General features: G+C 39.6%; 1 protein-coding gene across 2 annotated transcripts in view; it reads left to right on the top strand.

Annotated features, from left to right (window-relative positions):
- The window catches only part of UBA6 (ubiquitin like modifier activating enzyme 6), a 34190-nt gene extending 14105 nt beyond the window's left edge, over positions 1–20085 (top strand). For both annotated transcript variants that reach the window (XM_069782293.1, XM_069782301.1), the window contains exons 13-34: positions 499–575; positions 1245–1311; positions 1725–1868; positions 2539–2606; positions 2885–2963; positions 3164–3244; positions 3619–3696; positions 4991–5172; positions 5764–5869; positions 6861–6950; positions 7061–7141; positions 7759–7887; positions 8855–8906; positions 9011–9074; positions 9957–10026; positions 10707–10778; positions 11968–12085; positions 13017–13210; positions 13834–13961; positions 16274–16361; positions 16737–16831; positions 19153–20085. In XM_069782293.1, coding sequence (XP_069638394.1) covers positions 499–575; positions 1245–1311; positions 1725–1868; positions 2539–2606; positions 2885–2963; positions 3164–3244; positions 3619–3696; positions 4991–5172; positions 5764–5869; positions 6861–6950; positions 7061–7141; positions 7759–7887; positions 8855–8906; positions 9011–9074; positions 9957–10026; positions 10707–10778; positions 11968–12085; positions 13017–13210; positions 13834–13961; positions 16274–16361; positions 16737–16831; positions 19153–19288 — 2199 coding nt within the window. In that variant the 3' untranslated portion in view covers positions 19289–20085. The remainder of the gene's footprint in view (positions 1–498; positions 576–1244; positions 1312–1724; positions 1869–2538; positions 2607–2884; positions 2964–3163; positions 3245–3618; positions 3697–4990; positions 5173–5763; positions 5870–6860; positions 6951–7060; positions 7142–7758; positions 7888–8854; positions 8907–9010; positions 9075–9956; positions 10027–10706; positions 10779–11967; positions 12086–13016; positions 13211–13833; positions 13962–16273; positions 16362–16736; positions 16832–19152) is intronic.
- The last annotated feature ends 2887 nt before the right edge of the window (positions 20086–22972 follow it).

Raw genomic sequence — 22972 nt, 5'->3', positions numbered from 1 at the left:
AGCATATAAGTCTCGGGCTCATTAAAATCTTAAACTAAAAAATGTTGATCTAATGATTTTTTTGTTTGTTTGATAATGTAAGGTGTGACTTGCCTGTTCAGATTTTCTACTTTTGACCCTTAATGCTGGGCTTTGGTGTTGATGTTGGCAAAATGCAATGCAGTCTAATGTCTAGTTAAAAGAAGGTTACTGCATTTTCCAATTTCATTACTAAATTCTTTTGGGGACTCTTTAGTTGGACTTAGTTGAAGTGGGTGTTGAATGTGTGTGAAGGGTATTGCATTACTACCGAGTAATACTTTATGATCCCAGTTTGTAAAAAACATTAGTGTAAGGTATTTCAAATTCACTTTTTAATCCTATTTAAAAACTTTTTGGGGGTGGTATGCTTAAGAGACAAGGAAGTGAAATGGTAACAGAAGAGTTCAAATAGATGGTTTTGGTTCCTTCAGTTTTCTCGAGTTTGTAACTGTTCAACAGCTGTTGTTGTCTTAACAGGCACCTTTGCAGATCCATGTTGCCATGCTTGCCTTGAACCACTTCCAGGAGAACTTTGGTCGTGGACCGAACATTGGGTAATGCAGCAGTCTTGTGTTTGCGAAGCCTTGAATCAGACAGATCTCTCCTTTTATTGTAGTTACTGGTTTGATGTGCAGCAGGGTACCTTGTCTGTCTGGTACTTAATAGATGACATAGAAATGAAAACTTGAAATCTAGATGAAAAATGTTACCTAATGCATGTGTGGGTTTGTAACAGGGCTTTCCCAATATAGCAGTGGCACTTTGTGGGCCCAGGTAGACAGAAAAGGCTTCTGGAGGAAGTCCTTCTCTGTTCAAGATTTTTCATGTTGTGGTGTTATTATGGAAAAGTTGTTTCAGTGATTCCTAAATTATCCTGTAGCTTATGTATTTAAAAAAAAAAAAAGGTCAGAAGGTTTGTTTTTAATTTTCAGTATTTTTTTTCAGCTGTAGTTCTTGATGTGCATAATTTTGAGTTAAACAAGACAAGTACTTACAAAGTATAAATCTTAAGACTGGACTTGCACATGGGCTTCTCCACTGAGACTCCTGTTCTTCACCTAATTGTAACACCTAGAAGTGCATCTTTAATGCTCACTGTTAAAGCCAATATAAATTTCCAAACTCTTCCTACTGTATCCAGTGCTTTTTTCTCCGTTGATTATGTTTCTAGAAGGACTCTGGAATGTTTAAGTGTTCATTATTGTTTCTACCCTCGTGTCTAGATGTCTTCAAGATGCTGAGGAAATGCTGAAAATAGCCATGTCTGTGAGTGAAACACTGGAAAACAAAGTGAGTGAGGAATCATCATCATTATAAGTAATATTTGATGTACTCATTTACTTGCCTAAAGGTCATGCTTTAGTTGTTGGTCTTTGTTCTGGTCTTTATATCCATCTTTAGATGGATCAGCTGGCTTTCTGAAGGCCATGCGAGGAAAGAGAATGGTGTTTCAGCACAGGTTCAACTGAACGTTCCCCTGACATGAAGGCTGAATCCTGTGGCTATGTGAATCCAGTTTTTGGATAAATGCATATTAGAAGTACAGGGTATACAGTGGATCCGTCTTCACTTGAAACCCTTTTTCTAGTCAGTGAAATAATTTGTCTGTCTCTTTACTGAAGAACAATAATTTATGAAACTGTCAAGTGCTGACTGACTCGATTGAACGGATAAATCTGTTGTTACTATGTCTTATTTTTCAGCCTCAGGTGAATGGAGATGTAGTGAAATGGCTATCTAGGACTGCTCAGGGATTTCTAGCTCCTCTGGCTGCAGCAGTGGGTGGTGTTGCTAGCCAGGAAGTCTTGAAAGCAGTAACAGGAAAATTTTCTCCATTGCAGCAGTGGGTAAGGCTGACTTTGTGTTTGGATCCTTATTTTGACAGTGATCTTATGAATGTATGGTTGTGTGTAAGTACTGTATGATCAAAATAGCATGAACAAGTTCTGTAACGGGGGTGGGGAACAAAACTTGAGACTGAACTAAGGAAAAAATATAATGTTTTTATGTGTACAATAAAAGTGCAGCCAGTTTTAGTTAAAATTTTTGTATTTGGGGTTCAGACATTACATTCTTTTTTCCCACAAGCAGGGAGTGCACGGCCACAAAGGTGTGGTATAGTCCAGATGCCAGCTTAAGCTACTGTACATTAGAGCAGTGCTTTCAGACTCTTAGGATAAGTGTCAGAATAAAGTTAGATTTAAAAACTTCACAGTCTAATTTGGAAGGGTAACGTGGCTGTCAGAAGTCAAAAGCTTGCGGGTCATGTTTCAGTGAGCTTTTTTTCCCTCTGTGTCCAGGTGCTTTTCCCTGTCCACTAAAATTGAGAAGTGAGCTGTAGGGAACTGAATGCTGTATAGTGTTCCACTGACAGTAAAAACTTAGTGCTCCTAAATTTCTACACTCTGTTGTACATAGAAAATATTTACTTTGTTTTTTAAATGAAAATAACATGAATGTTTTTCACAGGTCTTTCTTGGGTTTTTTTCTTTCTTTTTTTTTTTTTTTTTTTTACAGCTATATATAGATATGTTAGACATTGTAACACCTCTAGAAAAGATGAGCTGTGAAGAATTTCTCCCACGGTAAATATAACTACAATCTGCTGTTTTATGTACTGTTCACATCTGAGTCTCAGGCAGGCACGGAAGATGTCTTTTAAAGTTAGTTCAGTGCTGTTTGCTGGAGAGACAGGTTTGGGGTTGAGAATGTGTGTCCTATTTGAACATGGGCCGAATAGGAATTATAGGGGACTTGGTCTGATTTTCTTTGTTCATGTCAAAGTGCAGTTTGGCAACAGTGATATTACCGTGATAAATGGCAACTTACTAGTCTTCTGTTTTTGTCCCTGGTGCCTGCATAGGGGAGATAGGTATGATGCCCTGAGGGCTTGTATTGGAGACTCTCTGTGCCAGAAGCTGCATGATTTGAATGTTTTCTTGGTGAGTATGACTGACACACTTTTTGCAAGTGCTTCATCGATACAGCTTAACATCCACTGTCTTCGAAATAATGAGAGCAGCCTTGATGACATGTGCCACTGCGGAATAAATGGTCCAAAATTGTAATGGGACTTGTCTATTATACTTGTCTTTGTGGTTTTCACTTATGTTTCTGACTGTAAAAATGTCATTTTCTTTAGGTTGGCTGTGGAGCTATAGGCTGTGAAATGCTAAAAAACTTTGCACTTCTCGGTGTCGGTACTGGGCAAGACAAAGGATTGGTAAGTCACCTGTTAACCTCACTTTGCTTATTAAAAAGTAATGTGACAAGGAATAATTAAATAATTAGTCTACTTTAAAATGTTGAAAGTCTAAGCCTTATTTCAGGTTGATGTCTGCACAGAGGGTAAAATGGCCTCAGCATAGCATGGAAGTAGCATGCAATTAGAAGCAGAACACACTTAGAGCAGCCTTGCTGTATTTTGATTTTAAAACAAAATTTAATCAGTCAGTATAGGCAGAGCTGTTAGCTACAGTGGATGCCAACAAGAGTGCTTTGTTTTGGCAAGTTTCTGTAGAGATTTTATCAAGATTATTGCTCAGTGCTACACTTAAATTGTAACTTCAGCTGTTGCTTTTGCCCCTTCTGACTTAGGTTACAATTACAGATCCAGACTTGATAGAGAAGTCCAACCTGAACAGGCAATTTCTTTTCCGACCTCATCACATACAGGTAGGCTTTCTTGTTCAGTAAACTTTCTGGACTACTGTTCTGTTTCCTTGTCTTGTGTCCCCACTGAGAGCTGAACTTGTGAATGTATGTACTTCTGTCCACAAAAGACTTAAAGTCTTTAAGGAAATCCAGTATCTTTTAAAACAATACCTAGAACTATGTTGGCATCCCACTTACCACTATTATCAGTTGAGTAACATTGGCTAGTGTGATCTTAATTTGTATTGGTGTCTTTGACTAGCAAAATATCTCGAAGTTGAGAATCGGATGAGGAATGCTGTGTTGCATAAGAAGCTGCCGTGGGTTAATATGCCAGAAATGCTTTATTGTACCATTGAAATTCAGGGAGAATAAAATGGAACAACAAAATATAGGCAGCACTGGCAAAAGTGTTTTCAATAGAAGCGCTTCTGCTAATGGAACTTGACCAAAGTTGCTATCTTCTGAGTTAATTCAGTCTTCATTAAGCTGGTAAATAGCCTGGCAAAAAACCAGATGTATATTCAGTAAATGCATGATACAGAAACTGTTAATTCCTTAGAAGCAGAGAGACTATCCCTGTACTTGCAAACACAGCACAAAATAAAAAAGGTGGCTCAGATCTTGGCAGCAATGGGGAAAAGGGATTCCCCTGCCCAAAACTCAGCAGCTGAATTTTCTGCCTCCTGTTTATGTCTAGCAAATCTGTGAACAGATTACATTTTGGATGGATAGATAAACGGAAGGTGAACTCTGCAACCTTTCAGAAGCCACACTGTCTTGATTTCCTCTGTTCTAAGTGCTGATCCCTAGATAATTGAATGTAGTATAGCTAGAAGTGTCAGGTAGGTTAAGAACTCTATTTCAGTTTAGCTTCTGAAATTGGCTTTGTGTGGAAGGCCTTGCAGTAATATGATTATTCACAGGTGTTCGGTGTCTATGCTGTATAGGCACAGTCACAATAACTAATGGGTTTATCTTCTTGACAGTCATGAACTGCTCCTTTCTTATGGCATTTTAAGAGCATGAGAGGCAGCACATGGCATCAGTTTCAGTTACTCGATACACTTCTGCTGCACCATTTAAGCACCTACACCTTGTGGTCTCTGATGCACTACTTTAAATAAAACTGAAAATAAACCTAGATTAATAAGATATTTATTAGTGAGGGAGCTATATGATTAAAGAATTTCCTTTATTGTATGTTTTGCATGCTAACATTTCTGTCGGTGAATTGTCTGATCAGCAAATGAAGTCATCGATACTTCTGTGTCCCAGATGTTTTTTATCTGAATATTGTTGATACATGTTTCAGAAACCGAAAAGCTATACTGCAGCAGAAGCAACTCTGAACATCAATCCTTACTTAAAGATTGACTCATATATTAATAAAGTTTGTCCAGCCACTGAGAACACTTACAGTGATGAATTCTATACCAAGCAAGATGTGATTGTGACTGCTTTGGACAATGTTGAGGCAAGGAGATACATTGATAGGTAGGTTGTGGAAAGGAAGTGAGGGCTGCTTTTCACGTTCTTATGTGAACTCTGCTTTTCTATTCTTAATCCTTCTGATCTACAGCTGCTTATAAGATCTGACAGCAAATTGCTCAGATTTATCTTGCTTTTTTAATAGAGATGCTGCCTGGGGGGAGGAAGGGGTTTTTACTCATGGTGGAAACCAGCTCTGCAGTTGTGCGGCTGCTACTGTTCACATGGCAGAGAACCTTGGAGTGAGTTCTTGGAAATTAATAGCTGTTAAGGTCTGATGAGGGGGGAGAATATTATGGTAGTCTTAAGTTTGAATTATTTATGCATAAGAATATGTATTTAAATTGATAAGTAGGGACGTTTACGTTTAAAAAGAATTACTAATGCTCCTAGTCCAGGTAGGCTCATGTTTATAGTATCCTGATCTAACTGGAAATAGCTCCTCTTACTTAGTCTCTTCTTTTCCTGAGTTTGGTGTAAGCCTTCCACTCTTCTGAAAGTGCCTAGAGTCAATTCTGGTTACACTCTGGTAATGTCTGCAAGGCAAGAGTGTAGTGATTACGCTGTGTTCTGATAGTCTGTGTCTTTCCATGTCAGTCGTTGTGTAGCAAACCTGCGTCCTCTTATAGACTCTGGAACTATGGGAACGAAAGGACACACAGAAGTTATTGTGCCCCATCTGACAGAGTCCTATAATAGTCATGTAAGTGTTTTAAGACCATTGCTTACCTTCTGTAGCTAGTTCCATAATGCCTTCTGATTCTTTATTCCTTTCTGTATCTGTCTAAAATAAGTGGCCTATTTGAGTACTATTAGGAAATAATTACTTCCTTGGTTTCAGAAGAAAAGCTCACAGGGAATAAAATTTGAGCAGACTGGAGATGTCATGTCTGCTACCTAGCTGATGACTACACCTAGGCCAATAATTAAAAGCAACTACTATATGAATCATGAAGCGCAAGTTTTGGAAAAAGTCCTAATTCTGAAGCACTTCCAAGAGACGGACTTCCTTCTTTTTCCCTTGAAAACTCCCTTCTAAATAAGAATCTAGTCCCACAATGGCATTGCAAACTGTTTTTGTATTTGTGGGTTTCTTCCTTACAACTGCTTTCTGCCTACTAATTCTGTTCTTGGTGAATATCACCTCCACAGGCAGGCAGGAGAAACACAAGCCTCTGTAGCAGGAATTAGTCTGACAGTTTCTACAAGCATACACAACAGTTCCATTTGAATGGGGAAGGGGGAAATGAATCTGCCTTTACAAGGTAGAAATTTGCTGGCTGAGAACACCTTGAAATGGTGGACACAGAGACAGGAATTTGAGCATCCTAACAGTCTGGCTAGGATCCACAAAGAAAGAAGTCTTTCTGGCCTTGAGTGAAAGGGTGTGTTTCATGTTGAGAGTGTATGTGAATGTGAACTGCACATCTTGGAAAAGCTGGCTGGCAATTTCTTACGTTGTTTGTGTTTCAGAGCTCAATTTTGCTCTCCCATGTTGAGTTTAGCCTATTCTTTATAAACAGGAAGTGATATGTTAGCGTTCATAAAACAAATTTTGTTCTAAGCATAAATAAGCCACCTTGTATTTTATAACAGTGGAGTTTTAAACTTATAAAGTCTAGAAATTCTTGGTGCTATTATTAGCAATGAACTTTAATAGGCCTGCATTTACACGCAACTCTCCTTAATTACAGCGAGATCCACCAGAAGAAGAAATACCTTTTTGCACCTTGAAGTCTTTCCCAGCTGCCATTGAGCATACGATACAGTGGGCAAGAGATAAGGTAAGGGCATAAGCTTACTGGCATTCAGCATAACTTAATGTGTATTTGGAAAGGTGGGGGATCTGATATACTTCTTGCAAAATACTGTATTTGTTCTTTTTATTTTCTAGTTTGAAAGTTCCTTTTCTCACAAGCCTTCATTGTTTAACAAATTCTGGCAAACCTATCCGTCTGCAGAAGAAGTTTTACAGGTAGGGGAATGTTGCCAGGGTAAAATACAGGGTTTAAACTAATGCTTTATGGATTTTGTTTCTATTTAAGTTCAGTGAGATTTGGATTATTTTCTGACTTTATTCAGAAAACCTGAAGACTTCTTTGGCCAAGTCATTAGCTGATCTTTCATGGGAACAGTATTTCTGGTGTGTCTATAAGAGCCAAAGTCTCATGCGTGGGCTGCTTCTCTAGCTCGTGGGTGCTCTGTACATGTTGTAGAAATATCAGAAATACTGAGGCACTGCTAGTGAGTATATAGTAGATGTCACACTGATGTGCAACCAGCTGGGAAAAATTAAGGGAAGGCTTAGTTTCAAGTGAATTCAACTATATAATAAATTAGACTCAGTTGGTTAGTATCTTTTCTTGTGAGTCTACAGTGGCTTTTGGTCCATAGGGCTGGGTGGAAATAAATCAAGTAGACCACAGCACCTGGGGAAAAACCCAGTGGAGAGGATCACATAAAGGAAAATATTTCACAAAATGACCTTCTGTTTCCTTTTGCCTATAACTTACTAAAAACATATTTACTGTTTGACTGGATTGGGAGGAATCTTGTCTGTCTTAACATTTTCATATTTCCTTCTCTTTCTAGAGAATAAAATCAGGGGAGAGCTTAGAAGGCTGTTTTCATGTTATTAAAACACTCAGTAGAAGACCCCGAAGTTGGACTCAATGTGTGGAACTAGCAAGAGTAAAATTTGAGAAGTATTTTAGTCATAAGGTAGGTAAGACCTGGAAAAGAGGTGGCGCTAAACTGATGAGGATTTTAGAAAGCTTGGTAGCCCTAATAAGTAGGTGTCCAAGTCTTTGCACTCACTTCCATCTCTTCATAAATAATGAAGCGTACTTGAAACTTAAAAATGCTGCATCCCTTCTTCTTTCTACTGTAACGCTTTTAAGTCTGGTTTATTAACTCACTCTTAGTGGCTCTGTTCAGTAGTTTCCATGCCATTTTCTTGGCATTTTTCCAGCTGATTAGGTATTGTGTTTTTCCAGAGCAGCAGGATTAGTTTTAGTCTAATCATTAGTGACTAATCTAGTCATTAGTCAGATGTCTTTTACTAAAGGGTAGTGGCTCTTTGTTTCCCCCACTAAACTTTTGTTGCTGAACTCATCTCCATATCCCTGATTTTCTCAAAGATGTCACAGAAAGGTTGGCTGAAATAAGAGTCAGTCAGTCTGAGAATCTGGTCCACAGTGTTGCTTAACGTGTGTGTGTGTGTGTGTAATTTTGTAGGAAAGATGTGATCATGATGTTGTGTATTAAAATACCATATATGTGTGTATGGAAGCCATGGTGGTAGTCGTCACATTGAGAAAACACTGCATTCCCAATTGTGAATTGATATGCAGGAATCCTAAAGTGACAACAGGATGGGGGGAACTCTGTACTTACTGGATTAAGTGTCTTGCTTGGACTTCGGACAGATCAGGTGACTTTGTCATCTTTGTCCTGTGAATGAATGGGCAAGTGACTCTGTCTAGTAGTACTTGTGTCTTAAAGCTCTCCAACTTGGTATGGGCGTCTTATGGTTTCTTAACTCTTTAAATTACTTCAACTATGTATTGGAGTGTCTTAAAAGCTGTATCAAGATTTCACATAATTACTAAAAAGAAGGCTTGATTTATTGTGGTCATGTCAATCTGTATATGACAAATTACTAAAGCTACTCTGGCTCTTCCTCTAGGCTCTTCAGCTCCTTCATTCATTTCCTCTTGATACACGATTAAAAGACGGAAGTAAGTGCAAACGTCCCTTCATGCTGTTGTGAATTCATGGCGTATGCCATGCATTGCTGTTCCTGATTCCTTAGGATTTCATCCTAAGTATGTCTTCTTACCAGGTTTGTTTTGGCAATCACCAAAGAGGCCACCTTTCCCAGTGAAGTTTGAATTTAATGATCCTTTGTAAGTATGGTATTGTCACTGGTGTATTTTATAGCATCCTATAAAACTCACCCTACAGCAGAAAGTGCAAGGCAGTGACTTTGTTGCAGTAGAAGCTGGACTGGTACTTGATAGGTACTAGTGACGCTGTGGCAGATTCGAAGAGCTGTCTCATACTTTCACTGCAGGTAATTTAACTTCCACTGACATGGGATTGGAGGGTGCTGTGGGAAGTTCTGACAACGTTTAATGTGAAATGGCTTAGAACAACCCATTTCATTTATTGTGTGACTACAAAATTACTGAGTTGTTGCTGTCATACTCCCCTGCTCCCATTGGCCCACATCATGAAATGCAGAATGTGCCAAATTAAATTGACTACATAAAATGACCTAGTGGAGAGACCCCTTTTCTTCTTGATCACAATTTGGGTCTGATCTAGATGGCTTGGGTATTACAGATAATTTAAAAAAACTGATGAAGGATTGAAAAGGCTTTATGTGCTGCATATGTACACCTGCTTTGAGAAACTGTCTGGATTGCCATTTTTAGTTTGGGTGAAAACTGAGATGATAGGAAATATCAAAGTATTTCTGAGATGAAGCTTTTTATTGTCATAGTGATGTCATGTGAGCATTTGTAGTTGTTTTCTTGACTGCAGAAGTTAAGGGAAATAAGGTTTTCATTAAGTAACTCTTCTCTGATCAAAGTTTACTTAGTTTTGGGGAGGACTTCCAAGTCCTTCAAAATCTGTCATCTGTTTTGTACTGTGTGCGCTGAAGGGTGGAAATTCTGTTTCTCTGTGTGTGTTTCAAGACTTCTTTGAATATAATTGCAAACCTCTGGGCAACTGAAGTAAAAAAACCAACCAACCAAAAATTATTATCTTCCTCTTTTCTTCAGGCACTATGGTTTCATTGTGAGCGCAGCAAAACTCTTTGCAACAGTGTACTGTGTTCCTTTCACAGAGAAGGTAATCCATACTGCAACAGTGTTCCCATCGCATAACTTGGATGTACCTGTTCAGTTTTGGCCAGATGTCCAGCTGCCAGTTCTTTCCAGGAACTGATTAAAGTGATTCTGAAAGTAGTCTATCCTTCAGCACTGGCTGTTCAGCAACTGCTTACATTTAGTCTTCTTTATTTAAATCCCTAACCTGGAGAAGAAATGATCAGTGTACTGGGTATTTTCAGTAAGCACTGAACTCAGGAATTCTTATTTTGATGGACCTATTTCCTGTGCAATATAATAACTGAATTGAAAGAAGATCTCTTTAAGGCATTTGTTTAATTAAGTGTCTTAGCTATGGTCTGGGAGTTTTATTTTTTACTACTTACAGCCTCTGTGATGCTTATCCTTTGTTTTTCTTGTTAACCTTTTTCTTTTCTAATTGGGTCTTCCTCTAAGTTATGTTTACACTTCAGTTCTGTTCAGTTTTCAAGTGCTAGGCACTTCACACCACTCTGGTTCACTGTGGCAACTGAAATGTCACTTGGTGTTTCAGTGATGATGTTTCACTGAAACATCATTGAATATTTGTGGGATTTTTTTGGTTTTGGTATTCTTTGGAATGCTACTGGATGTAAAATCTTTTTGTGGGGGCCTTTTTGAGTTGATGCAAATGTAAATTATTTTTCTTCAAAACCATAATAGGATTTGTCAGAGGAAACTATTTTGAAGATTATTTCAGCTGTGAAGGTACCAGAGTTCAGACCTTCAAACAAAGTAAGTGTGATATTTAGTTTAAAGAAAAAAAAAATCCACAAGCACTATCCCACATCTCCAACTACTTCTTGCATTGATGTTGATGAGAAATAAACACAAATTAAAATGTGTTTTGGGGAAACAAGAGTGTGTCATACAGGACTGCTTTAACTTGATACAGCTAAGCTATCTAGGTACCAGATGCTAAATGCAAGGCATGGGGTTTTTTTGCCTTTTGCAAATGATTTGTTCTAGCATTGTTTTTCATGCATGAGTGTGATTGCAAGTCTGCAAGCTTTTTTAAGGTTATATGAGCCTATACTATTTTAATAAAAATAGTAAAATTTTACTTAACAAGCAACTTTAAAGCAATCCAAGACTAGTATCTATTTGTTACTTCTTTCTAGGTAATATAAAGGAAGTGTCATTACTTTTATGTTTATTTTTGAAGTGTGAACTTCAAAACAGCTTAAGTGTTATTGTGCAGTGGCTAGCATTTGTCATCATTTAAAATTAGCAAATATTCCAGGGTGTTTTCATATTTTCTTGCCCAGTGTTAACACTTGTCTCATAAATGCTTGCCTCATGAGACAAAACCGATATTTTGACTTGGAATCATAGAATGGTTGAGCTTGGAAGGGACCTCTGGAGACTGCCTAGTCCAATCCCCTTGCTCAAGCAGGGGCAGCTAGAGCAGGTCGTTAAGGACTGTGTCCCATGGGGTTTTGAATATGTCTGAAGATGGAGGCTCCACAGCCTCTCTACCTATGCCAGTGTTCAACCATCTTCACAGTTTTGGTTGTTTTTTTTTTTTCTTCTTTAAAGTATTTTCACATGTTCTTTATGGAATTCTATGCACTTCAATTTGTGCCCATACCCCCTTGTCCTGTCATTGAGCACCAGTGAAAAGAGTCTGGCTCTGCCTTCTGTACTTTCCCCCCATCAGATATTTATTCACATTAATAAGATCCCACTGAGCATTCTCTTCTGCAGGCTGAACCATCCCAGCTCTTTCAGCTTCAAGTCATATAAGAGATGCTCCAGTCCTTTAATAATCTTTGTGGCCCTTGACTGGACTTGCTGCAGTGAGTCTGTCTCTCTTGAACTGGGGAGGAAAGACTGCAGGGAAGACAGGAAATCTAGTACACTTCACGCTTGCGCTGTACAAAGTTCATGTATTTAATTACTCAAGCACTGCACACACTTGCAGGTTGTACAGACTGACGAAACTGCAAGAAAACCAGATCATATTCCAGTCAGCAGTGAGGATGAAAGACATGCTATTTTCCAGCTGGAGAAGTCTATAGTATCCAATGAAGCTCTGGAAAGTGAGTAGTGCAAGCTAGCTTCATAGCTTAGTAACATCTTGCAGTTGCACTGCCAGTAGTATGACATTCAGGTCTTTGGATAAAGCAGTTCCGTAATTCTGCAAGAAGCAGATAGCTGATATCTAAAGCTTTCTGAAGTGCCATGCAGATAACTGTCCTTATTGCGTAACGTTACCCTATGCTTCTGTATTTCTGAGATTGCTGCAAGTTTTAGGTTTCTCTGCTATACTTGCATGTAAGTACAACCCTGATGACAGCGAGCAGGCAGCAGGGAATTGAACTGTAAGGAGGGAAGGGGTGCTGGCTAGATCCCGGATGGACTTAAAGTGATTCTTGTATGAGAAGGTTGAGAGTTACTACTTACAGGAATCAATCTGAAATTACCCTAAATTGTGAAGGCTGTTAAGAGTTGTCTTCAGCATCTTCTAGATATGTTAAAATGAGGATGCTTGGATCTCATTTTTGTGCCTGGCCACATGAAGAGGTCATTGGGTAACAGCTACATGCATGCATTTTTTAGCCCGTAAACACAGGGGAGAAAACCCTAACCTCTGTCTCCCATGCTACTGAGTCCATAGTGAAATGGTTACAGATAAATCTTACAGAGGGAATTCTCACACGATGGAGCTGTAGCGAGGTGGGGTGTATAAGAAATGTCCATAGGACTGTCACAATCTATTCCTGGTGTTGCAAGGAAAATGAAATTACAGAGCTCTGCTGATATTTATTTCATTACTCACTTTTAACAACTGGTATTGATAGGGGCATTTCTGCTTCTAGCATGGGAAAGCAAGTTGTAAGTAAGGCACCAAGCTCCAGAATGTGAAATTTTTAATTTATTAAGGTTCTAGTTCACTATAACTTATGTTTAGGGTATCTTCAGTTTTCTAATAATAATTTTTGCTTCCCCCCCGTTTTTTTCCATAAGCAGATGACTTGCAAATGAAGCCCATCTCCTTTGAAAAAGATGACGATAGTAATGGGCATATAGATTTCATAACAGCAGCATCAAACTTGCGAGCCAAGATGTACAACATTGAACCAGCAGATCGGTTCAAAACAAAGCGCATTGCTGGAAAGATTATTCCTGCAATTGCAACAGCTACTGCTGCAGTATCAGGGCTGGTGAGTATGCTTTTTAAAATGCTTAAAGTGTATATTTCTTTTACTGTCCTTGCCTAAAACCACTGTTGTCTGGATATTGATTAACGCTACCCTGACAGAGCCTCACTAAAGAAATGGGTTTCTTTCAAACTTAATAATCTTTTTTTCTCATGTACCAATACAAAAGGTCACTCTTGGTTCTAGTTGTGGTAAGCCCTTGGTGCTTTTATTTCTAATTTGCTGGCCAGAAAGAGGAGTTGGAGATCAGCATTTTGGTTTGTTTTCTGCAGTTAATACTAACTTCCATCAGAGTGCCACGGCCAAGAGTGGAAAGGATCTGTTCTGTAGTAATTCACATCTGTGCACTGCAACAGAACTGCATGCTTTGTGGAGGTGTCTTGAATTAAACAATTTTGGAAGAGCCTTACATTAGGAACACTTTTGAACATTTTAAATATTTCCATTAGCAGCAACAGAATTTATTTCTGTGGCATATTGGGTTGTATTTCCAGATGTGATTTACTCTGCCAGTTAGACAAAGGCTGATCTCGTTAACAATTTAAGTCTATAGTTGCTGGCCTCTTAACTAAACCAGTGTTGATAACACAAGTCTCATGGATGTATGGGATTCTTATGTACTGCAGGTTGCACTGGAACTTATCAAAGTTGTGGGTGGCTACCCAGCTGATGCATACAAGAACTGTTTTCTGAACCTAGCCATTCCCATAATGGTCTTTACAGAAACTGCTGAAGTAAGAAGAACGGAAATCAGGTAGGAGGGACAATGGCAGAAAGGCAGTATTTGGAAATGTGGTAATTGATGCTTAGAACTTGGTGAGCTATTACAAGTGTAAAGTTTGTACAGTTATTAAATCCAGATAACCAGGTGAAGGCCTTATGTGCTTGCATAGCAGAACTATGATAGAACCACAGTTCATGGTCATATTCCAGTTAACGTTATAGATATTCAAGGTTATTTTTTTTTTTTGTTCTTTAAACTTGGAAAATCATGAATCACTTAGTGCTTGCTATCAAACTTCTATTATCCATTTAGTACATACTGCTAAAGGTGTAAGTGATATTCTTAGTACTGCCAAGGGTGTCCCCTAATGCATTGCTCAAGAACTTCCTGTTTGGAAAATACAGCACACAGACAGACACTCTTCTGTCCTAATTTTAAAAATAGTGGTTTTAAGGGCTTAGTTTTGTTTTCAGTGGAAGCTGTTGCTAGCGAGTCTTTAAAAATCTAGATGAGCTAGATGTGCGGCATGGTTATTAATAAACATCCTGTCTGCACAGACTGGACACACTTCTGCATCTTAGTCAGTACAAGAGCTGTTTTTCAGTAGGGCCTTCCACCCCTCGCCTCTGTGCATCACATAGTTAAGAATTATCATTAAAATGTACATTCATCACACAATCTTCACAGTTTTCACAAACTTCACTCACATCAACAAAAAAGAATTCTCCACACCAAAATCAAAATAACATCATCACAACACTGACAGAAAGTGGACAATTTACGCACAATCCACCCCTCATCCCTTCACCACAATTACAACAACATAAATTCCCCACAGTCATGCAGCTCTCCACTCTCTAGCTGTGTTTAGTCCTTGTTTTCCCTGTTACCTCTCTCAATTACTATCCTTATCTTGAATTCCTCACGTTCCCAGGTTTCAGCACCAAGAAAGACTGTGGTGGGTTGACCCTGGCTGGAGGCTAGGTGCCCACCAAAGCTGCTCTATCACTCCCCACCTCAGCTGGACAGGGGAGAAAAAATATAACAAAGGGCTCGTGGGTCAAGATAAGGACAGGGAGGGATCATTCAACCAATTACCATCAGGGGCAAAACAGACTTGACTTAGGGAAAATTAACTTAATTTATTGCCAATCAACCAGAGCAGGGTAATGAGAAATAAAACCAAATCTTAAAACACCTTCCCCCCACCCCTCCCTTCTTCCCAGGCACAGCTTCACTCCTCGATTCTCTACCTCCTCCCCTCAGTGGTGCAGGGGAACGGGGAATGGGGGTTGGGGTCAGTTCATCACACCTTGTCTCTGCCGCTCCTTCCTCCTCAGGGGCAGGACTCCTCACACTCTTCCCCTGCTGCAGCACGGGGTCCCTCCCACAGGAGACAGTCCTCCACAAACTTCTCCAACGTGGGTCCTTCCCATGGGCTGCAGTTCTTCAGGAACTGCTCCAGTGTGAGTCCCTTCCACAGGGTTCAGTCCTTCAGGAGCACAGACTGCTCCAGCGTGGGTCCCCTGCAGGGTCACAAGTCCTGCCAGAAAACCTGCTCCAGGGTGGCTCCTCTCCACAGATCCACAGGTCCTGTCAGGAGCCTGCTCCAGCGTGGGCTTCCCATGGGGTCACAGCCTCCTTTGGGCACCCACCTGCCCCAGTGTGGGGTCCTCCCTGGGCTGCAGGTGGATATCTGCTCCACCGTGGACCTCCATGGGCTGCAGGGGCACAGCCTGCCTCACCATGGTCTTCACCATGGGCTGCAGGGGAATCTGCTCCGGTGCCTGGAGCACCTCCTCCCCCTCCTTCTTCACTGACCTTGGGGTCTGCAGAGTTGTTTCTCTTACATGTTCTCACTCCTTTCTCCTGGCTGCAGTTTCTGTGCCTGTCGCAACTTTTTTTTTTTTTCCCTTTCTTAAATATGTTATCACAAAGGCACTACCACTATTGCTGATGGGCTTGGCCTTGGCCAGCAGTGGGTCCGTCTTGGAGCCGGCTGGCATTGTCTCCGTGGGACATAGGGAAACTTCTAGCAGCTTCTCACAGAAGCCACCCCTGTAGCCCCCCTGCTACCAAAACCTTGCCACACAAACCCAATACAGTAGGTCTGAAAACTCAGTAAGTTCATTGCCAGATACCATGTTTACTCAGAGTTCTTACTGTGTCTTGTGCTTTAGCCAGGTCAAAGGGCTGGAGAAATAGCAGTAGAGAGGGAAGAGATTTTTGCTCAAGATAAAACAGCAAGTCGCTAGAAGACAGCAGTTCTTCAGTACATGTTTAAAGGAAGTGCCTGAGTTTACGTTCTAAAGTAACAACCAATCTTTCTCCTTTTAAAACAGAAATGGGATATCATTTACAATCTGGGACAGGTGGACAATTTATGGCAAAGAGGATTTTACTCTGTTGGACTTCATAAATGCGGTCAGAGTAAGTTATCTACTGGGCTAATACAAGATGAGAGGAGAGGGTTTTCTTGTTTTGGGTTGTTGGTTTGGGGGTTTTTTTGGTTTGGTTTTTTTTCTTTTATCAAGTTATTGTTCAAACCAGAGTAATTCTAGAAAGAATTAATGTCAATGGGAATGTCTTTAAGTAAACGCATCCAAGCCTAATTTCAAATTCTTTGTTAATTCGATTGGCTCAAATGTATCTTAATGAAACTTCTGTCAACGTCCATGCATTAGCAAGTTTTCTGGTTGGGACTCTATGGTTTTGAATAATTAGTTGTAGCATTAGCAGTAGTAGTATCTGCTGGTTTGTGTAGCTGTCCTAGTCCTTTAATAATTTTTAATTTGTGAATTCCAGGAGAAATATGGAATTGAACCAACTATGGTTGTACAGGGAGTCAAAATGCTGTATGTTCCTGTGATGCCAGGTCATATTAAAAGATTAAAGCTGACGTAAGTATAACTGGAAAATGGATTGAGGGGTGCCACTGCACGTACAAATTATGTTCACTGGTTGTATCATAAGGATGTGTATCTGACAGCAGTGTTTTCTATCAAAGTGGTTGCTAGTGATTAATATTTGGGAAAGAAAAAAAGTAATTTCTTCCGTTTGGGAAAAAAAAAAAAAGAAAAAAGAGAAAGTGAATTCACTTCTGTGGTGAGGACAGGAGACTTGCAAAATGCTACTCCAGCTGATGAATGCCAGAGTGAGAAACCCAAAGAAGTCTGACAGCAAGTTTTTTTGGGGAAAGTACCTTGGTTTAAGCAGAACAAGACCAATCGAACTTTTTTTAAACTGGCTTAAAACTAATGGTGATATTTAGCAACTTAGCTTTGAAGGAATGAGAACACTTATTTGGGAAGGAGTTAATGTATCGGTTGCAGATTGAGATTTCTGGAAGTCTGTTCAGTTCATAGTAATTTCTTGAGATTCTAGCTCACTTTAGCCCTTTTTAAAAATGAAGACATTCACAAGGCTTTGCAGTACTATTCACTGACAGGAAACTGGGGTGGTAACACACTGGAAGTTTGGGAGGGTGTGAGGGTAGGGCATTGTTTTTTGACTGATAGGCCTTTGCAAAGTGACAGCCAGATCTCACCCAGGTGTAGTTCTCGTCTCTTGATTGAATTTCTTTAGCTCAAAATTTGTTCCTCACAGCTCCTGTGAAGTGTATGCTGGCCAGTTCTCACAGGCTTTGCTACATCAAGTAGATGCATTGAACAATACTGTTTCAAAGGTCTGCCAGTAGGTAATGTCCGGCAAAGTAGAGTATGTTATGGGCAAGCTACTTCAAACTTCCAGGGAGAGAAGAGCTTCTAAGATGGTACTGGCTTTAGAGAGCCTGGCATACTAAGATGTGAATTTACAGCCTATCTCAAAAGTAGTTGTTTATATTCCTTTTCCTACAGCTCTATAAATAATTTTGAATGAGTGGGATGTGTAGTGAAGTCAAAGGCATGGTGTGAAGTTGCCCTCCTGTGAATATCAGGATTTCTTACTACCTTGAGATTCAGTTCAAGCTTTCCGTGTAGTTACAGCAACTTGGGGTTCTGTTACAAACAGTCCCAAAAGCTTTATAAGATATTTGCACAGCAAACTCTGGTCTTGCTTGTGTGTTTGTTTTTTCTTAAGGTGTTTAAAATCTTTCTCTTGCTTTAATATGACAAGCATTGCAAGACTCTGTCTTAATTTCAGAATTACAGCATTGACTGGTAGCATACTCCTTAAAAGCAATTTTTAGAGACGTAGTTATCTGCCTTGCTCTGTAGCTTGGGCTTCCTCATGCAAATGGATATGACCTCAGTATCTCTCCCGAGAAGAGGCTAATGCTTTTTGTTCTTGCAAGGGAACAAGTACTTTGGAGAAAGCAGCTTTTTTACCTGCATGCTAAAGCATAGCCAGAAGGGAAATCCTCCTTTAAGTGACCTGTGAGGAATAGAAATGAGTTACTGTATTCCCCCAGCCTCCTATCATTTGAGCTGGCCTCAGGAACTAGTGTTCTAAGTTGGCAAGAAAATAATTTTGAGACATCCAAAGATATGTAATGAAAGTGAGGTTGATTGACCTTCTACTTCAGTATTTTATTGTGCAACTTCCAAGCAATAGCTGTAGCTTTTGAGACTGCGGAGGGCAAAGGGGGGAAGTCGCACTAAGACGTGACATGCTTATCTAGTTTAAACTCACACTGTGGTCATGAAGGAAGAAGTCCCAAATCCTGGCTGTTTTCCCCCCTCATTGCTATTTGCCTTCAAAATTCAAGGACTTAACAAGTCTTAACTCCAGTAGAGTTACTTTCCGTCAAAACTGTGTATCTAGTGTGTGCACTGGAGTGGTTCTCCCTAATAATGTATTAAAACCAGCCCTTATTGGTAGACCGAGAACTTACTCCTCCTCATTGACCAAAATCCTGCACAGAACGCTAACTTTGCCTTGTACCTCAGTAGGACACCAAAGAGAAGTTACGTCGGTGAGGAATCCCATCCGAAACTGGCCATTTTCTCTTTTCTTTTCTACTGAGCACTTGTTAGCGAACAATGTAATAGCTCACTAACAGGCTAAGTCTATCAAGAAAATGGGATACCATTTGCTGTACCTCAGGTGGAGAAACAGCTTTTGTGTCAAAATTAAAGGGTGGCTTATTCTCAGTTTTAATCTGGTTTCTAGTATGTTGGGCTTCATTGCTGGCAGTGAAATTCATCCTAGTCTGGCCCTGAATTCCCACTGCCAATCCTCCTTCTGGTATGTTAACAAACTGTTCTTCATTTCCTTGTAGGATGCAAAAGCTTGTGAAACCATCAGCTGATAAGAAGTATGTGGATTTGACAGTATCGTTTGCTCCAGAGACTGATGGGGAGGAAGACTTGCCAGGGCCGCCAGTGAGATACTACTTTGTTCAGGAAGACAATTGATGGTAGAGACACAAAAGTCACTCCTGGACCATTTGTTCTGAAAGGAGTGTGCTAATTTTCAGCTATTAAAGATGGTACTATATATTTCTTTTTGGTGAAGCCTTAATTAAAATGAATGGTGAAAATCAGTGGCTTTGCACTGAAGACAAACTGGATTTATGTTTCATCTGCTCCCATTTTCTTCAAACCTGTTTGCTCAAAGGAGGATTAGTCACTCCATGAGATGGAATGTCCAGTACAGTCCTTACCTTAAAGACAAGATTTGTATTAATTTGTGGGGAGCTGAAGAAAGCAAGAAGAACGGTGAACCTAACAATGGTCCTCGTGTGCAAATTAGGCGCTGCTTAGAGAAGAGTGCAAAAAATAGGAAAACTGCCATTTTATGATACTCCTGGTGTTCTAAGAACATCTCGCATCCATTTCATGTGTTACTTAATTCTCAAATAAGAATTTCATTCTTGCCATCTACATGTGAGGTTCAATTCATCCAGAAGGTTTAAACTCCCACTTAAAAGCAGATGAACTGCTTTGTGTTGTTGGTGCTCTCTTCTGAACAGTTAGTGATGCTGTGTGTCAGAGCAGCTATCTTATGTCAGTCTCAATGTGGAAACATAAGGAGGCAGGTCTTGAGTAGGTGTAAATTGTCACAGCTCCCCTGAGTCAAGAGAGCTGGAGTTGTTGATTATTTGTACTAAGGCTGGTCTTTGGGGAATACTGCGATATGGGGAAAGTGGAAACCTATTGGAGAGCTGAGTTAACACTTTCAACAATAAAACTTTGTCTTCAAGAAAGAGAAAGTGTTTGGTGTGGTTGAGCTTTTCTGCCCTCACCAAATTAAAAACACTGTAGCGAATGATGACTTCTAAAGGAAGAGAAGGCAAATGGCTGTGGATGTTTGTCATAGCAAACTCTGTTTCCTCAGCTACTCCTTTTGGTACCATTTCCTTTTAGTGAATGGTTATGCTGTATGCCTGTCCACAGCACAAGTCTGAGTTGCACTGAACACTGAAGTTTTTATCATCAGTCAGTTACTAGGATATCTAAGTATAAAGAATCTGCTTAATCGGAAATAATTAGGGACTAGCTTTGCTGCTGTGGTGAGGCAGAGGTGTGTTACAGAAGCATCTGTGACACCACCTTATTTTCTTTGTCATTTAAACACTGGAGAGTTGAGCTGGTGGTTCTTTTTTTCTCCCAATGATGATAGAGTGAAGTGAGGTTAGAATAAAAACCTATGAACTGGAAAACCTTTTAATGTGTTTAAGCCTTAGAGATTGTGACTGCACATTATCTCCTGCAGCTGTTGCAAAAGCTATTGACTACTTAGCTATTTATCCTTGATCATAATTTATTAAGCTTTAGGGATATCTTCACGTTTAATGAACATTATTGGTCAGGAATATTACCTCTCCTTTTTTCCCTTCTCGGTTAGTTGTAGTCAGGAGTAACAGCTACTAGGCTGGGAACTTGAACACCAAGATGTATGGAACTGAATAGCTGGAATCAACACAATTATTCCAATATTTGGGATTTAGTCTTACGTGCAGGGTATCTTCTGGAAGGTATATATAGTTTTACAGTCAGTCTAGTTTATAGATAAAATTTTCTAGATTAATAATACTGCTTTTTAAATTACCTAAGTTATTTCTTTCTTTTTTTTTTTTAAGAACTTCTTTTAGAGAAACTTTTTGAAACAGGAGAAAAGATGTCTACATTTAGAGTGCAGAGAGGGCACAAGCAGACAGTAAGTTTCCACTGCTAAATAACAACTAAAATGTATTTCACTGTGGCAGTATTAGAATCTGAACTCTGAACTGAAATAACTAATTAGTACTAAGGATCACTTAAAGGTTTAGGTCAAGTTGAAAGCTCTGTCACCTCACAGCTGGAGACTGGGAAACATGAAACTTTGAGTAAGTACACTCTGGTACGTTAGTGTGGTGTTAACATCATGCTTATGCTTTCAAAGTAAGTAGCATATAAAAATAGTAGAGTCTCAGTACTTTTCTGGAATGCCATCTGACAGTCCTCAGGGTTTAAAGTTAATTTTCAGATGTCATTAAAAAAAGTCATTCCATTAATTATAACACATACAGCTTTGTGAGACCCTTCCCAAAAAGTCCAGGTTGAGGTTGGCAGGGATTGTGGCCAGGATTTACAGACATGGCTGTATCTCTATACTGCCCTTACTAGGTGTACCTGTTGGATGGCTGTCTGTTCTATGGATGGGTTCTGCTCAGTTAAACAGTTGCTGATGGAAAAACTGGAAATGCACAATCATGCTAGATACTTTTTAGCAGACCTTTAAAATTTTCTGGATATAAGTTAACCTAGGTAAAATCTTAAAAGTAATAACCTAAAGAGGACTTTATATGGAAGAACTGTGCATGTCAAATGGCTCATTAAAATTGTTTTTCATGTTTTAAAACTTTCTGAATTGCTGATATGGAGAGCGAACGTGTTTATACTGAATGTTGTGTAGAGTGGAGTGAGCTGATTCAGTGTGAATTTGTTTGATAGAACACATTTCTCAGTCTGTTGCTGCTTTTTATCAAAAGTCTCAGCAGGTGATCAGCATGATCACACTAAAAGGGCTTAATCAAACCAAGCAAATGAATTTCGGCATGCTGGTCTTCCAGATCTCCAGCATTGTCACTATTGGTGCTAGCAGTGCAGAGGCTCATAGCACTACCTGGAATCTGAGAACTGCTTTTTTTTTTTTTTTTTTTTTCATTGTAGTGAAAGCTTGTGTGTGTCTAGGACTGTTTGATGCTCTATTCCCATGGAGCAGCTAGAGCTAGCCATCTCCCTGCAGCAGTGAAGAACTCTCTCTCCACTAGAACATTTTGAATAGCTTTCCTTCAAAATGCTATTCTTTGAAAGAGCAGTTGACTTGTAGAGATGAAGTTTTATATCAGTATTGAAGATCTTTCTCACTCAAATGCTTTCTTACAGAGTTTGCTCATATTTACACCAGCTTTCCCTTAATTTCTCGCATTCTTAATAGTTGCAGGAATGTTTGTGCATGCAAAACATGAGGTATTTAGCACCCAGCTCAACTGTTTTCTGTGGTTAATCTCCATGTTTCTTTAATGCTAGGAGTAGTGAGGATTCTGTGTGAAGATCATGCTACCGCTAACAAGACTGTTTTGGCAGATCTGATGGATTTAGGACTTTATTTACCTATACGAGGGGTAAAATACACGTTTTCAGCTTTTTTCCCACCCTTTTCCTATGCATGGTGAATATGTGAATGTTTATTGGAAAAAAAAAAGGTGCTATTCAAGAATAATGACTACATAGGAAGAACCACTCTGGCACCAGCTGTGAATGCAGAAACCCTGTCACCTTATCACGGCTGTTAAAGAATTCTCAGTCATGGGTTTCTCTAGGTTTACTTTATTAACAACTCAGAGTTGGGCCACCTCCACAGTGAATGGCAACCCTCCAAAAGTTTCTCAGTCTTATATACCTTTTTATCATGCATTATCCCAGTCTAAAATCTTTGTAAGTTTCCAGTCAAGTCTCGGTTCCCAGGTCTTATTGTTCATCAAAGTCCTTTAATTAGTTCTTGTCTCAGCTTTCTTGTCTTGTCTGGTCCCAGTTCTCATCTTTGAGATTTCAAGGTCCACCTCGGCTCAGTTGTCTCTTGTTCAGTTTACCTTGAAGTCCCGTATCTGCACA

Source organism: Haliaeetus albicilla, chromosome 1 (assembly GCF_947461875.1).
Source record: "Haliaeetus albicilla chromosome 1, bHalAlb1.1, whole genome shotgun sequence".
Classification (NCBI taxonomy): Eukaryota; Metazoa; Chordata; class Aves; order Accipitriformes; family Accipitridae; genus Haliaeetus; species Haliaeetus albicilla.
The sequence above is the reverse complement of the archived record's forward strand: the minus strand, read 5'-3'. Positions and strand labels throughout refer to the sequence as shown.